The sequence below is a fragment of the Stenella coeruleoalba genome (assembly GCF_951394435.1).
Source record: "Stenella coeruleoalba genome assembly, chromosome: 19".
NCBI lineage: Eukaryota > Metazoa > Chordata > Mammalia > Artiodactyla > Delphinidae > Stenella > Stenella coeruleoalba.
Window position 1 is genome coordinate 53,116,154 of NC_137165.1, and position 16,975 is coordinate 53,133,128.

Genomic DNA, 16,975 nt, shown 5'->3' on the forward strand with positions numbered 1-16,975 from the left:
AGGAGAACTGGCCTACTCTCTAGTCTTGACCTTGGGCTTATTTCTGGGCTCCAGCCCTGATTAGATTAATCTGTTTTTCTTTCTGTGTTTTTTTCTCTTTCTTTTTTTAAAGAAAAATATACATAGTAGCCCCAAGCTCACTGTTCAGAGATCCCTGTGTTCAGAGATCCCTGCATTTTAAAAATGCAATTCATGCCTATTATTAGAAAATCCAAATTATACTGAAATGTGTAAGATGGAGAGGAAAGGCCGCCCCCAACCAGCTCCTCTCCCCAAAGGCGGTCGCTGTTATCGGTGTCTTGAGTGTCCTTCTAGAAAACGTTTTCTCCGCATTTATGAGCGTGTATGTGCGCTTCTGTTTTGACGTGCACACCAAGAATGTTGCACTCTCCACCCTGTGCTGCTTCTTGCTTCTCCCTTTGGTCATGTATCTCAATGCGCTTTTCACATCGGTACGTAGGGTCGCCTCCCTTTTAAATTTTTTTTTTTTTTAATTTTTAAAATTTTTATTTTTCTGGCTGTGCCACGCGGCATGTGGGATCTTAGTTCCCTGACCGGGGATCGAACCCGTGCCCCCTGCAGTGGAAGCGTGGAGTCCTAACCACTGGACCGCCAGGGAAGTCCCCAGTCGCCTCCTTTTTAAGGCAGTGTTGCACAGTGTATGCGTGCACTGTAATATATTTAAGGTGTTAATATTTTGGTGAACGTACCGGCCAAACTGTTTAACCATCATATACGTAACTCTGCTGTATTTAACTCCGTGGATGAACATTTAGTTGTTCCCAGTTTTGTCTTGTTCTCCCCTGCACCCAGAGTCCTCGTATAAAAACCCAGATAGATGGTTTTCCAGCCCAGAGCAGATCCCTAGAACTGGGTTTGCTGAGTCAAAGGGGTGTCTCCGTTGTCCCCCAAAGAGGCCTGCCTTCCCCTGCAGCCACAAAGACGCTCTGCTGGGCAAAATCCCGGAGGCGTCTGGACACCCGAGCCCCAGGTGCTGGCCAGCGCTCAGGGCAGCGTGCCTCACATCGGATGGCGCGGAGCCTGATGCAAACTGCTAAGTGGAGAAGCGCCAGCTCCTGCCTCCGGCCCTGCTCCGCCCGGCCGCATCTTGTGGGGTCCAGCGAGAGAGAAAGTCACGAGAGGACCTTTGGGTTTTTGCCACTTACGACCGGCTCTTGGGCTTTGTGCAAACTTTGCCTCCCAGCTGAGCTCTCTCTGCTTTGTTGGGGCGCCTGCCTGCCTGGCTTGCTGAGGCTGCAAACCGCTGGACCCCCGGGCCGGGAGCCTGAAGGCCTGGGTTTGGATTAGTCCACCGGCCCCCGTGGGGCAGCTCATTCACCTCTGGGCTCGCCTCTCCTAAACCTGCCGGCTCTGCCTTGTCTGCCGCTGGGCTTCCTCGGGCCGCAGGTCCCCTGGCCCTTCAGTCCCTCAGAGCCCCGGCACCCGCACCTCCCTGTCATCCTCCAACATTCCTGCAAGTTGAAGTCACTCCTGCCTTACACAAGGCCATCCCGGGACATTCCTTCCAGCCTTCTGTTTATTTTGTCCGTGTGCGTGGGAGAGAACCAGGCTGAGGGAGGTGGAGCTCCCATTTTGGGAAAATGGAGCCTGAAATGGTCAGGGATGGAAACAATGTTAAAGGAAGCAGAGATGGAGCCTATGACCACAAACGCAGCTTCTCTGTGACACCCAGCCCAGCCCGGACCCCAGAGCACCCGCCAGCTTTCCTCTCATGCCTTTTGTTCTACTCACTATAGCCAGGAGTGGGAGTCACCCAGTCCACTTACCGAAGTGGCACCCACCACTTGACCAGCACCCACCTGGAAAAGGCAAAGGGACCGAGGTGCAAAGGTCAAAAATTCAGGCACTGACGTCCCTGTTTCCTTTTTGGCTTGTGTGTTTTGTCCGCACCGCATGGCTTGCGGGATCTTAGTTCCCTGACCAGGGCTTGAATCTGAGCCCACGGCAGTGAAAGCGCCGAGTCCTAACCACTGGACCACCAGGGAGTTCCCGCTGATGTCCCTGTTTCCACCTGCTGTTGACCGTGGCCCCCACTCAGGACCTCCTGGCCACGCTCAAAGGACAGCGCGGGTGCTGTGAGTGGTCAGGCTGGCCCTGGGCGGTCCCTTCCTCTCCCCGCGACGTCCTGTCCACCAATGCCCCCTCTCCCCGAGGCGGTCACCCGCTTCCGGTCCCCAAGCACATCTATCCTAAGAGCAGACCCAGGGGTCAGGTTGCTTTGACCGAGGGGTCAAACCCTGAATGACAGTATCAAACATGTAAATCAGGTGCGCGAGCACTGAGCCCTCCCCTTGTCTTGCAGGAAAAGGAGCTGGATGGCGTGGAGGGCCCACCTCTGGCAGGGCCTGAGGAAGACGACGGTGAGTGAGACCCGTGCACCGCTGCCCGCTGAGGCCGCCCGGATCGTGTCTGGCTGTGGAGGCTAGGCTGTGCCACGGCCCTTTGGATTCCCCAGCTGAGGATTTGAGTGGCAGGGGGAGGGGAGAGGATGGAGGGGGAGAGGATAGAGGAGAGGGGCTGCGAAGCCGTGTCTGCCGCAACCCAGAGGACACAGGCTGGAGCCCACTCCTCTCTGACCCCCTGCCTTCCTGCACCCATCTCCCTGACCACCTATGTGGCAGGCGGGATCTTAGTTCCCTGACCAGGGATCTAACCTGAATCAGTGCCCCCTGCAGTGGAAGCCTGGAGTCTTAACCACTGGACCACCAGGGAAGTCCCTGCTTTGCTCTTTTGGCCTTTACTTTTCCATTTATACAATGTGAGTTGTCTCCAAATACAGGTGGCCCGTCACTGACCTTCTGTTTCCTGCAGTGCCTCTTAACTCCTTTCTCATCCCCTATTTGTACATTTCACATTTCTCTCCACATATCTCGGACCTATTTTATGGAGACCAAAGCCACTTACTGGGCCGCCTCCCAGGGTTCTGTAGGTTAAAGTCCCCCAGAGAGGAAACGCCTGATTCCGAAGCAGCTCCAGCTGACCAGCGTGGCCATCAGGTTCCAGGCAGCTAGGGGAAGAGAGAGGGAGTGACCGGGAGCATTGAGCAATTTTGACTTGACCGGGTAGAAGACAGTGTGTTTGCTGTGGCCACCCACGGGGACCAGTGCCCCAGACAGACAGACAGGACCAGACACGGTGTGGGGCTTCTGCTGGTTCTGTCATGTTTTATTTCTTTAAAGGAAAAAAAAAAAAAAAGAAGCTGAAGCAAAAATAGCAAAATGTCAACATTTGTCAAATCTGTATGGCAAGTACACGGAGGACTTATTACTTGCTGTACTTTTGTGTACGTTCGAAATATTTCATGTTTTTTTAAAAAGGGAGTCTGTTGCTGTGATTTTAAGCCAACAGCTGGCAGGAGCCCTGGAAAGAGAAGGTTGCAGGAATGCAGTAACCAAGGCTGGTGTGGGCCAGGCAGGCAGGGCTGGGCTGGGGGGATGGGGGTTGGGGAAGCTTCCCCTGAGGCCCAGCAGGGATGGGCCTTCAGTTTCTATCAATAGAGCCTTAGAGGAAGAGGGAGGGGCAGGAGGCTGCAGGGGGGCGGGGGGGGGGGGGGGGGTTGGGTGGGGTGGACATCAACCCCTTGCCAGGGGCTCTCCCTCCAGCTGTTGACTCCCCAGATCCTCTGCAGGAACCGTGGGCCTGGGGTCTGTCCCTGCCACGTTATTGGATCCCAGTGGTGATTTGGGGACACAGGAGGCAAGCGCCAAGGCTGCTGGAGGCCCCTGGGCCAGCACAAGGGGAGGCTCAGCAGACCCCTCTTCTGAAACCCTGTCAGACCCCATAGATGTGCAGCCCCACACCCAGCCGTGGACAGTGTCTCCAGGCCCTCCGTCCTTATCTGACTGCTGCTCCTGGACCTTGCCCATCCACCAGCCGCCTCCTCCCAGCCTTGACAAGGCGGAGGCAGGAGAGATTTAGGGCCCCAGCTGTCAGCAGAAAACGTGAGAGGCCCCCAGCCCCTCTGCAGTGAGCCGCTCGGTGTCTGCTAAGGTGCCTTCCCTGAGCGGCTGGGTGGACTCAGAAGGCTGCACGAGGAAGTCCCCCCTCCCAGGGGGCTCCCACGCTGAACCCTCCTGGTCTAGCAAAATTGGACGCTGCCGTGGATCCCTCGTCGCACCATATGTGATTAAGTGAAAGCCTTTTCAAGTGGTTCGTTCCCTCTGGCTCGAAGCAGCATAGTCAGAGCGGCCCCACAGATTGAAACCTTGAGTAGTACCCAGCTGGCAGCATGTTTTATGTCTTATTTTTCTAAAACATAGCAACACAATGACCTTGAAGTCGAAGTTAATCCGTCTTCTTTGTCCGTTGCCTCTTTCTGAGGTCCAGAAGCCAGCATGGTTGTGAGCTCACTCTGAGACTAGCTCCGTGTGATTCTGCCCCATGGCAGGTTCTTCCCTGACAACCAAACACCCAGGCCCCTCAAACGGCGGCCCCAAATTACTCAGCAGAGTTCCCAGATGCCCGGACACCGCAGCCCAAGCCCTGAGCCTTCAGAAGCTCCTGATGCTGCGGGCCCTTTGCTCAGCAGCCTGAGCTGAGCTCAGCCTGGAGGGAAGAGAAGCTGATGGGAGCGGGGGGTCGGGGGGAGTCATCTGTCTGCGCTGAGCCCCAGCTCACCAGGAGGAAGCGCCAAGGCCTGCCCTGGCAGCCTGGCTTCTCACCCCGTGTCCTCCTGTCCCCTTGCTTCCTGCCCCCCCCCCAACTGGCTTCCTTGCTATGCTGGCTCTGTCTCCCCAGACCTGCAGCATCACCTGTAAAGCCCCTCCTGACACCCCCACCCCCTGCTTAAACTTCCAAGCAGCCCCCTCCCTGCCTCTTTCTCCCCTCCTGCTGTCCTTTTTTGAAGAGCTCTCAGGACCTACTGCAAACTCTGTATTTTATTTTATTTTACTTATTTATTTTATAAGATTTTTTAACATGGACCTTTTTTAAGTCTTTTTTTGGGCCACGAGGCATGTGGGATCTCAGCTCCCCGACCAGGGATCACACCTGCACCCCCTGCAATGGAAAGCGAAGTCTTAACTACTGGACCCTGAGGGAAGTCCCAAACTCTGTATGTTAATTACTCATCTTTGCTTGCTGTATGTTTTCTTCTCTGCTAAGTCCCCAGCACCGAGCAGAGTGCTCGCTAAGTATTTGCTGAATGAATGAAGAGCGAATTAATCCTGGTATAAACACGGTAACTGCTTCCTAAGGCAAGGGCTCAGCCCTGGCGGCCAGATTCTCCTGCAAAGTCAGGCTGTGGTGAGAGCAAACACCACCCCAGCTACAATGCCTGGGTTCTGAGTTTGCATCCAGAACCTTCGTTTATCCCAGAGAGAACTCGAATCTCAGAGGCTGCAGCCTTTTCCTCCCTGGAGCCCACATCAGCCTGTCTGATCACTCGGGACAGCTGCCAGCTGGAGGAGGTCCGGGTGGCCCCGGGGCAGGATGTGGAGGTGTTTGAGATCCCTCACTGGAGTGACATAGAACAGAAGTGAAAAAGAATACATCCATGTGGGAGGGTGATTTGCTGGTCTATAGAACAGAAGTGAAAAAGAATACATCCATGTGGGAGGGTGATTTGCTGGTCTTGCATTTCCCATACTCAATTCTTTATACATTAACTGAAATTAGATAAGACAGGCACTGAGCCTCTATCCCCAAGGCTGACCGGAGACCATCTACCCTCCACCTGCTGGGCTGAAGGACCACATAAGGGCATTGCTTCCTAAGGGAACTCTTTCCACCTGGACACTCAGCCAGGGGAATGCTCTAGAGCTCTTTCCTTTTCTGCCCTTGCAGCCTTCACCTGTACATGCTGCCTTCTCTGGCCTGGCTTCCCTACATAATACGTCCCTGTTTTCCTCTGTCCACACCCCCTGGTGTGCCTTCTTCAGACCTCTAGAGCTGCCCTTTCATTAGTTCCAAGGCAGCTACGGGGTCTGCTCTGGGACTGGCAAACCCATTCAGCAATAAGTACTGGGGTTTTTTGGTTTGGTTTTTTCGGTTTTTTGGTTTTTGACCACGCCACGTGGCTTGCAGGATCTTAGTTCCCTGAGCAGGGATTGAACCCCGCCCTCGGCAGTGAAAGCCCTGAGTCCTAACCACTGGACCGCCAGGGAATTCCCTAAGTGCTGGTTTTAATGACCGATTTGAACACCGTGAGAACAGGCCGCATCATTCCCAGGTCCCATTGTGGGCTGGATGCGTTGTTTCCGATTTTTAATAACTGGTTGCGAGGAGGGGCATAGAGAGAAGGGGCCTGCCGACATGATGCCCCTGGACGGCAGGGCGGGCACCCCCAAGCCCGGGAGACCCGAGGACCTTGGCAGGAGGGTCGGGGGTCCCTGCAGCCTTCTGGACCTGGGACCCGAGGAGAGGCAGGGAACCCAGCGCCTTAGCACAGGCTGCTTCCCAGAGATAAGGGCCCTCCAACTGTGTAATTAGCACAGCAGTCATGGGGAAGTGGGGGGGGGGGTCAGGCTGAGGGGGAGAAAAGCCTTGTGGGCGGCTGCTGGGCCAGAGCGCTTGCTGGAGAGGGGCCCACAGGCAGCTCTGGACGGCTCAACCTGGTCTTGGAAGGGAACCGGCCTTTGGTGGATGGAACTCAATAGCATGGGTGGGGGTGGGGCGGCGATGCTCGCTTCACTCCAGCTGCCTCATCCCCGGTTCAAGTTCCCAAAAGAGTTCCTAAGCGGAAGTGGTGTGGGGGGAGGACCTGCCGGGCCCAGGGGAGGGTGAGCCGATGTTGTGGGCGTCCAGCGCTCTCTGAGGCTTAGGTGAGCTGGCCCGGGGTGGGCGTGGGGCCCATCTGCCCCTATTTGAAGCGGGGGCGCCCTCTCTGGCCCAGGTGGTTCTCTGGAAACCCTTCTTTGGAAGGGAAAGGGGCCTGAAGTTGCAGGCGGGCCCAGCACCCTAACTGGCTCTTACTGTGTGTCCTCTCTACAGGGGGAGAGGCCTTCTCCTTCAAATACAGCCCCGGGAAGCTGAGGGGAAACCAGTACAGGAAGATGATGACCAAGGAGGAACTGGAGGAGGAACAGAGGTAGGCCGCCCACCCTCTTCGGGGTCGCTCAGCTTTCTCTGGTACCGGTACCGCCGTGAGCCCCCTTCGTCGCAGGCGGGAGAGGAGGAGGGCCTCCTGTAAGCTTCGCCAGCCCCGCATTCTTCCGTTTCCATTTTAGGGGTTTCTCCCCCCGTCCTGGCAATAGTCGGCCAGGCTCGATTTCCCCCGTCAGTCCCCTTGGGGCCCTCGGGAGGAGCGTGTGACGGTGATGGGGGGAGGGTGGCCGAGCCCCTTCTTGCACCCCACCCCTCCCCCGCCAAAAGGGAAAAAGCAGATGCCTGGGAAGAGCCTGGAGCAGATCCGCCCGTTCACTTACACGGAGGGTTCATGACAAAACCAATCCATCACTGCAGGACGCAGCATGATTCTTCCTGCTCATCCACTTGGCCACCAACCCCCCTCAGCACCCCCAAACCCCCCAGCCCAGGGCCAGCAGTCATTTGTTATCTGTTCTGCTCCACGGAGCTCTGAGGCAGTTGCAGCCACGCAGCTCCTCATTTTTTCGAATTGGGCTCTTGCCCCGCCAGCCCCCAGCCGGGCACCCATGCACACCCCTGGGCTTCCCTCCTAAGGAGCGGTGGGGACAAGCCATGGGGGAGAACCAGTGGTCTGACACGGGCCAGCCCGTGGCCTGGGGTCCTCTGGTTTAAGCACAGAGCTAAATGGGGGCCTGTGTTTTCTGAGCCCAGCAACCCAGAGGGGCTGGGGGATCACCTCCTACTTCCTAGCTAGTGTAAGCTGGGTTCCCCGACTTCCTAGCTAGTGTAAGCTGGGTTCTAGGGTCAGGAATGGAGGCTTTAGTATTCCAGGATGCAGATCTCAACTACCCTTTCATTATCACCAAGCCCACCCTGTACCCCTCAAGTCAGAAGGCCCTGTGCCCACGAGAACCCCCTTTCCCTTTCTGGAGCCGCCGCCGGTCCTTCCAAACCTGGCCTGGAAGGCTCTTCACCGGGGGCGGAGGGGTGGCAGGGTGAGCCCAGCCTGGGGAAGCCCCCCACTCCTCGGTGCCCAGCTGCTGCCTCTGGGTGTGATCCGGTTTGCTGCCTTTATATTTCAGGATTGAGCTGACCTCTGACCTCACTTCCCTGTAGCAAGTTCCTTAGGTCCTGAGCCACAAATATCCTTGCAAATCCTTTTGGTAAGGAGACTGACTTCTTAGATTAGTGATGCCTCCCTCATCCTGTCTGTTACTGTGTCCCCATCACGACTGAATGTGGTCCAAACCTCTCCTCCTCCGCTGCCTTCATAACCAATTAATTCATTTCTGTGCACCCGGGCCTGCTCATTCTTCTCCAGCGCAGGGCTCCTGGGTGAACAGGCTCCCTTCCCAGGGCTGCAGGGTTCTTGGAGGCCCAGTTAACGCAAGTCCCTCCTGGGCCTAATGGGCCAGCTGGTTGGAGGGCCAGCGCCCCCTTGTGAGGCTGGGGGGGGAACTGTCTTCCGCTGGACTGCGTGGTGTCACGCCCGCAGCTTTCATCTTTCCCTGAGAAGGTAGAACGGTGCCCGGCAGAAACCCTGTGCCCCCAAGTTGTGGGTGAGGCAGGGTGTTATGATCAGAGCAAGGGCTGGTGGACTGCAGCCCTGTTTTTGTAAATCCAGTGTGACTGGAACAGGGCTGCGGTCACTGTTTTTCTGTGGTCTGTGGCAGCTTTTCCACCGCAGTGGCTGAGTTGCGTAGTTGCAGAGGGACCACATGGCCCACAAAGCTGAAAAGGGTCAGTACGTGGCCCCTTCCAGAAAAGGTGTGCAGCCCCAGAGATAAGGATGGAGGGGGCTTGACGTGCCTGTGGCCCCTCGAAGGGCCCTGTGGACAGAGGCTGTGACCGGGACCCTGGCCCTATTCTGTGTGCTCTGCAGAGATGAGGGGCCATTAGAGTAGGAGAGGCCAGTTAGCCGACTCAGTGGCAGGGCTCAGGCCGGGGTCAGGCTGCCACCGTCCCTGGGTTCAGTGCTGGGACCTCGGGGAGGGAAAGTCCTTCCTCCGTCGTGTTCAGACAGCAGGCTCTGCGTTGTCCAGGGGGGGGTCTTTCCCTACTGGATCTTTGGGGGTCTCTAGATGAGTGGTTCACGCTGAGCTGTTCTGCGGGGTCGAGACTGCCCAAGCGCTGCTCTTGGGGTGAGGGTTTCTCACCTCCTCACCTGCAGGCTTGGTTATCACAATCGTGCTTGAGCTGAGGAGGGACTGGTGGACTTCATGGTGAACACGGTCCTCCCAGGGTGGGGCTGGAGTTCATGTTCACTCTCATCACTGCCCCTCCCAGCATGCTCCTGTGGCTGTCCGACACGTCTGCCTGTGAGGTCCGCTTGCTCCCTCCTGCCCCTGCACGTGGTCAGCCCACTCAGCACTGCATGGGGCCCCCGACACCCACCCCTCTCGCATGTTCCCCGCATGGTGATGCTTGGGGTTGCAGAGGCTGGCAAGCGTGGCTTTGCGTTTTCATCTGCAGCACGGTAGTTCCAGTGGGGACCGGGAAAGCGGACGGGTGTGAGACAGCTCTGGTCCCAGCTGCGTCTAGGAAACTGCCTTTGGGATTGTCAGTATGAAAAATACTGTCAAACCACTAAAACCACAGGCCAGTGAAAAGTGTGTGCCCTTCCCTGCCTGTCAGATTCTTCTGGACCAAACTCTGCTTGCTTCTAATTCCCTTCCTGGCATTCAGCGTCCGCGTCAAGTTGCAAGCTGGTTAAAAGCCCATGCTGCAAACCCCTGACTTTAAATTCTTTACCTCGGCCCGCACAGCAGTATCTAGACCCTAAATCTTTAGTAGTCACAAGACCCAGAGTTCCTCAGAAGCTGCAGTTCACAGGTTTTCAGGGCATAGCACTTGGTACGCAGGACCCAGAGAAAGAGACCCCAAATTCGTTCCTCCACGTGGTTAATGACTGGGCGTTCCTGTCCTTGGAGCAGCTCACAGATGAGATTCCTTCTGCCCAAGGGGCAGAAAGTGTAAGGCTTGTAATTCCAGACATGCTGCTTAAGAAAGTCCCTGCTTCCTCACCGCCTGCCCACCTCCTGCTGGGTCTCCCGTGGGGCTGGAGCTCACAGGCTCCCTCAGCACTGCCTCTGCCGGGATGGGGGTGCCCCTGCGTTCCCCCCGCAGCTTTTCTGGGAGGTGCCGTATCCAGCCTCAGCGTGGCTGGGACACTGGGCTTGCAGGTTATGACTGCTCCCCGCGGCAAGATGCCACCCCCTCACCCCCAGGGCCGGTGAAGCTGGTGAGCTTGGCTGACGTCTAGCTCGGCAGCAAAAAGAAGAGGCACCATCGGCTACTCCTTTCCTTGTACACCGTCCCTTCTTCCCATCTTCTGGTCCAGCGGAAAAGTGGAACCCAGGAGGTAGACTAGGTTGGTTCTGATAGTGAGGACCCAGGACCCCAGCACCCATTCCATTCTGAAGGTCCCCAGGACTGGCCTGCCGCTTTTGGAAGTGGACACCACTCTAGTGGATGGTGTTTTGAAATGCATAACTGGCAAGGGTGAATGGCTATTCTTCCTGCTTTCTGCCCTCTGACGGGTCCACAAACCATCCACCAGTGTGAATTTCTAGGAACACGTGCTGACTCACCTCCACATGAGGGCGCCAGAGGGATAAAACTGAATCCCACCGGTTTCCCTCAGCGCTCACCTGGGTAAACCAGCGCTTCTGCATGTCCCTTGCAAAAGGTGGGCACACCATTTGTGTCATCTGGGGAGCACATGTCCTTGGAAGCCACTGTCCCCAGAAGGGACAAAACCTACCCAGCAAGGATAAGAAATAATCTATGGTGAGAGGACCAGCCCAGAGCGGCCACAAAGCTGAGGGTCTGACCCCCGCAGTCTGACCTACCTAAGTATCTGTGGCACCCTACCTGCCCACCGACCTACATGTGGACCCCGTGCCCAACAGCACACCTGTGGGACCCTCCCTGCCCAACTACCTAATTGAGGACCCTCCGTGTTAAACTGCACAAGTGGGCCCCAAGCTGCCCAGCTACCTAGCTGAGGATGCTCCCTGTCTAACTACCCATGTGTGGGACCCGACTTGCTCAGCCACCTACATGTGGGACCCAAACTGCCCATATACCAACATGTGGTACCCTCCCTGCCCAGCTACCTACTGTGGGACCCTCCCTGCCCAGCTACCTAATTGAGGACCCTCCCTGCCTAACCACCCACATGTGAGACTCGAGCTGCCCAAATACCTGTAAGTGGGACCCTCCCTGCCAACCACCTACAGGTGGGCTTCAACCTGCTCAACTACCCGCATGGGCACCCGAACTGCCCAGATAACTAAATGAGAGACGTGCCCTGCCCAAGTATTTACTCTGGGACCCTACCTGCCCAACTACCTAAAGTCTGACACTCCCTGCCTAACTACCTCCAGGGGGACCCTGCCTGTTAAACTATGTACAGGTGGGCCCTGACCTGCCCAGCTACCTAAAGTCTGACACTCCCTGCCTAACTACCTCCAGTGGGACCCTGCCTGTTAAACTACGTACAGGTGGCCCCTGACCTGCCCCTGTAGGCCTTGCAGACTTGGAACGGGGTCTCGGGCTGGCTTCGGTTAGTGGGCTCTCCTGCAGCAGGTGATGAGAGGCAAACTCCCCTGGGTCTGGATCCCAGCGTCTGGGCTGGCTTCTGCAATTCCAGACGTTCCCCTTCCTCACCCCGTTTCCCCCTTTCCTGCAGTACTTGTAAGATGGCATGAGTGAAATAAATTATCTTTTCTCCTTATTTCTCTTTACAGAACCGAGGAATAATGAAGTTATCCTTAGCCTCCTCCTAAAGGCTTTTCCTTTTGGCATCTTAAAACTTGAGAGATAAAGTGGAATCCCCAGAGAGGAGCCAGCAGGCTCCTGGGGCGCATTTTCCCACATAAATCTGCCAGGACTAGGCCCCCATCCAGGACTTTCCTTGGCTGGGAGGATCCCGAATGCCCGTGGCGCTCCCCTGTAGAGGCGTTCCTCCCTGTTTGCCTGGATTGCTTTGTTAAGCTGAAGGGTTTTCCTGGACTTTTATTTTCCTTATCACTCAACCTTCCTGCCCACACACGCTCTGCACCTGAGATATCACCAATGTCAGCAATGCCATCATTTTTAAATCGGTGTAGTTACATTCCAGCCCTCCTGCTTTTCATCACCAGAGCCAAACCAGGAAAGACTTTGAGGTGTGATGGACAAATGAGGGAGCGCTGCCTGTGCTCGCTGCCTGGTCGACTGCCCTCCTTCCCCTTGGGGCCCGCTCCCCTGTCTTCGGCTGGCTCGGCTGTGGGGGCGAGAGCCCAATGATTGATCAGTGGGCAGCAAAGAACCAGAACCAGCTGTTGACTTCCTCTTGCCCTTACCCTCCGTTGAGAGCAGGCTCGGATCCAGCCCGCTTGTTGCTAAGAGGCCTTTTCATTGATGTTCCTACCAGCTCAGCGGAATGTCCACCTTCGCTTTCGCAGAAGCAATAATGATAGTGTTCGCTTAAAACAGCTGTCTCGATTCTGCCTTTTCCTAGGTTTCATAGATGAGCTAGAACTTCTTCAGATAATCAGATCAGTCCCAGATTCATTTCTTGGAATTTTATATTTGACAATATTTATACTATACCAAACTAATCTGTAGTTTTTAGATGTGTTGGTTAAAACATTTTTTGAAAGCAGTAAGTTGATAGAAAAAAATTTTTTTCTCCTCTATTTAGTGGAAGGCCAGGAAATGTCCACTGTCAGCCTAGGGCATGGTACATTCCCAGGGACCTTCTCCTCTGGGTCTAATACCTTAGGTTCACGGGTTTAGGACAGAACAGGCAACAAAGCAACAGCCACACAGAGCCATGTAGCCTGACCCACACAGCAGTAGCAACAGCAATGGCCTTGTCCAGGCCGGGGTCTGACTGAAAAACAGGTGACTCCTTCCAGGTTATTAAGTTTGTCTGGACACTTTCTGAACGTGGCTTGTAGGCGCCAAGGCTCACATACTCCCGATGGCTGGGATCTGTGTATTCAGCCTGTGTTCGGTCCAATAAACTTTGAGTAGATGGTCTTGATTACTGTGTGTTTATTTCAGTTTTGCTTTGTTTTTAAAAAATCATCTTTTTGAACCCATTAAAATTTGAGCGCTCTCTCAATTTGTGCCTGTTACTCTCCAGCGGAGTGCGAAGTCCTAGGCCCACCCTCTTTATGCGAGCGCCACGGCCATTAAGAGACGCACAAGAGGATTTGTGTTCCTTTGGGGGGATGCCCACTCATACACCTGGATTGTGATTCCTTCCAAAGAGCTAAACACACAGCCTGTCAGTTCACAGTACTCCTTTCTTCAGGTGGTGGGGTATCACGTACTTCTCACAGGCTCCTTCTCCTCCGGACAGGAAAGCAGACTGTAGAAATAACTTTCCCGGCGTGACTAAGAGAGGCTTGGATTTGGGACTTCGGTATTTCAGCTTCTAGATGCTGCTGTAGTCAGAAAACCAACTGTTAGCTGTTTGGGAGATACGGGGTTATTGCAGAAGGAATATGTTAGGACAAGCGTAAGACCAGACATCGATCGGATCCCCCTGTAGACAGGGTTGGGGTGCTGGTTGGACAGTGCTGTGCCCTGCAGGGCCAGGGGTCAGAGGCTGTGCTGAAGCTCTGCCTCCTGGTGGGTCTGCAGGGACCAGAGCAGACCCTGCCATTTGGTTTATGTCCTCTGAAGGTGGCCCGTGCCGAGCCAGTAGGGCGGTGTGGAGGGGGGAACCGCAGAAGCCTGAAACCGAACGGGGAGCCCATGCCAGCACACAGCGCCCAGCCTCGCTGATGAGCACAGCACAACAGAACAAACAAGAAGCAAACCGTGGCTGCAGAGTCTCACCCCACCCTTTCATGTTTGCACTCATGGGAGGTGTCCCGTGCTGATCAGATGGTGTGGCCCAGCTGCAGAGAGAACATCACTCCCAGCATCCCCCCGGCCCCCCAGCCCGTGTGTGGTGAACATAAGGCCGATCTCCAGCCAGGCCTGTTCCCTGGTAAAAGGGCCAGGGCCCCTGCTGGCTATAAGGTGTCTTTGTGCAAACTGGAAAGAGGCGCCCCTTCCTCTGGGCAGCGAGACCCCACACCCACCCTTGCCCCTGGGCCAAGCACCCTGTGCACACATCTGTATGCTCCCGTTTCCCAGCCAACTGTGTTTCTTCCTCCTCCACTTTTGGCTCATCCCTCTAAACGAAGGCTGTTTCTAACATGTCTCTTCATAGGCTCTCTAGCCGCCTAATGGAGCACCTCTGCTTCCTCGTGGCCTCCCGGGGAGGTGTGTAGTCAACATTAAAGAGAGGCCTGGGAATTCCCCGGCGGTCCAGTGGTTAGGACTCCGAGCTCTCAACTACCGAGGAGCCGGGTTCGATCTCTGGTCCGGGAACTAAGATCCTGCAGGCCGTGCGGCATGACCGAAAAAAAAGGGAGGCCCAGGGGAAACTGTAGCACCGAGAACCTGAATGATAACTTGGGATCCCCAGATCTCCAGGGTAAACCCAAGACTTGGAACCCCAGTTTGTAGAAGTCTCAAGTTAAGTTTTTTTAGACCAAATCAGCTCCTGTGTTAAGAGTGGGTTTTGTTTTAGTTTCATTTTCTTCTTATTCTGGAAAGCAAAGCAGTAATACCGGAGTGAGGAGTGTCCCGACTCCACGGGATGTGCATGGCCTCTCTCTCTCTCTCTCCCCTGGTTTGGGAGCATCTTTTTCCTCTTTATCCTTTCTTCTTGACAGAGTTCAGAAAGAACAGCTGGCTGCCATCTTCAAGCTCATGAAGGACAACAAGGAGACGTTTGGCGAGATGTCGGACGGCGACGTGCAGGACCAGCTCCGGCTCTACGACATGTAGGCGCCTCCACCCGTCAAGACGCCGCCACGGCGGGGCCGTGACTCTGCCCCAGCCCAGGACCGGAGCCCGTGCCACTGTCAGACTTTTGTAGGCTTCAGTTTGTCTCATATACATAGATGTAGAGGTAGATCATATACAGAGTTGCTCAGTTCTTGCAATTGAGGTATCATGTCACAGGAATCAGGACTGTTGTCTTCAGAGAAGAAAAATCCCTGACTTGCTTGGCTTCTGCCTGCTGGTGAGCTTCCAGCTGTCACATGGGCTCCCCTCCGAGGCTGTCCTCTGATCCAAATTCGACCTTCCGTGCAGACCCTGAGCAGGCAGCGGCCCAGAAGGGCTGGCTCGAAGCCTCAGCAGCCCCAGCACGTGGTGTTGAAAGGATTCAGGGGTGCTGTGGGATGGGTATCAGGTCCCACTGCCTGAGCATCCAGTCTAATAACACTACACCTTCTTCTTCCTTAGAAGGATTTCTGGACACTTCTGTAACGGTATGGAAGCAAGCGGTAGGGGAGCATCCCTAAAAAGCAAAAAGCCTGATTCAAAGGCTCACCTTCGATCCTGGACCAAAGCAACAGTATCAGAGTTAAGACCCTCTAAGTTTCTCTTATAATTAAGACTTCTATGAGTGCTCATCACACACCTAGACCTGTGCTAGACGCTGTCAATGGAAATAAAATACACAACACAGTCCTACCTTTAGCGAGATTAAAGTCGTGTAGAGGGGAATTCCCTGGTGGTCCAGTGGCTAGGACTCGGCGCTTTCACTGCTGACCCTGGTCGGGAAACTAAGAAGCTGCGAGCCGTGGCGCAGCCAAAAATAAATAAATACATAAAAATAAAGTCCTTTGGAGAAGCCAGGCATGTGTGCAGGAAAAGAGAACCTCACAAGTCAGCATTCAATAAAATGCCAAAATGACCTCACAGAGAGAGGCTGGGCCACCTTAGCACATCAGTAAAGTTCAGTGAGTCAGTGAGTGCATGACGACGGAAATAACAGCGATTCTTCCGTTCTGCCCAGGTCCTGTATCTGATCACCCCACTGGCAGAAAAATTCATAGCAATCTGAATTTAGGAGGGTACGCTAAAGGGACAACCTAAGAAAGTTCTTGAGAATATTTTTTATTTGCTGAAATAAAACTAAACACGAAATTAAAAGAAGCAGTGGCGTTTTACGTACCACAATTTAATAATTATCACGGGATCACAGTGAACCTTCTTTTATCCTCTCTTGCTTGTTAGGGTTTTTCCCAGGCCTCCCCCGCATCACTGTAACTGCTTTTGCTTCTTTGCTGGCAATCCATAGCAGGAGGGTCTGATCTGTGTGTCTGTTGTTATATCCAAATGTCAGTTCCTTTTTCTTTTTTTAAAAAATATTTTTATCTTTTTTGTTACTGCTTTTTAAAAATGTTTTGATTTAAGTATTGTTTGTTCTCTCTCTCAGGTCCCAAGGACCCCCCTGGGTTGTTTTTTATCTCCCTGCCCCCTAAATGCATGTCAGCAGAACTTGCACTGCCCTGTAGCCACTTTATATCTCTTTCTTCACCTCCTTCTTCCAGTCCTTCTTCTCTGATTATACCAAACAAACAGAAATGACTCGTGGGTACGTGAGTCAAAATTCTCATGGCTATGGGAAAAGTAAACTGAAGGAACTTTCGTATACTTGGTTCAGCTAAGATGTTCCAACTGCAAAGAACTGAAAGCTCCAACTCAATTGTCTTAAACAAAAGGAGAATTAGGGCACGGGAGGAGTCCAAAGGCAGAATGCCTGTAGGTCCATTAGGGTCAGGGCCCAAGCTACATTTCTCTTAACTTGGTCTTCCTTGCACTGTGGGCTTTGTCACAGACCAGCTCTCCTCATGGTTGCAAGATGGCTGCAGGAGTTCAGATATCACATCAAGGAGCAGGAAAAGGGCCATCTCTTCTTTGTGTCCTAGGAGTGAGGGAACCAATTCAGGTGCACCCTCCCCTTTTGGGTCCCAATTGGCCAGAATGTCATGTGTCCATGCCTTCACCAATCACTAGCAAGGAGATGGGACCACCATGGTTGGCTGAGGTGCCTGGGGCTGGGGCCGGCATCCCCTGAACACTT

At 54.4% G+C, this 16,975-nt stretch overlaps 1 protein-coding gene across 3 annotated transcripts in view; it reads left to right on the forward strand.

The window, feature by feature from the left end:
- MXRA7 (matrix remodeling associated 7) overlaps positions 1–16,772 on the forward strand; it is a 30,507-nt gene extending 13,735 nt beyond the window's left edge. Inside the window, exons 2-5 of one of the 3 annotated variants that reach the window (XM_079904297.1) lie at positions 2,324–2,381; positions 6,952–7,048; positions 8,130–8,210; positions 11,799–13,416. In XM_079904297.1, the coding sequence (XP_079760423.1) occupies positions 2,324–2,381; positions 6,952–7,048; positions 8,130–8,163 (189 nt within the window). In that variant the 3' untranslated portion in view covers positions 8,164–8,210; positions 11,799–13,416. Of the gene's footprint in view, positions 1–2,323; positions 2,382–6,951; positions 7,049–8,129; positions 8,211–11,798; positions 13,417–14,771 lie in introns of those variants that run through there. The other 2 variants (XM_079904296.1, XM_079904298.1) reach the window with 2 other exon arrangements.
- Positions 16,773–16,975: the final 203 nt, after the last annotated feature.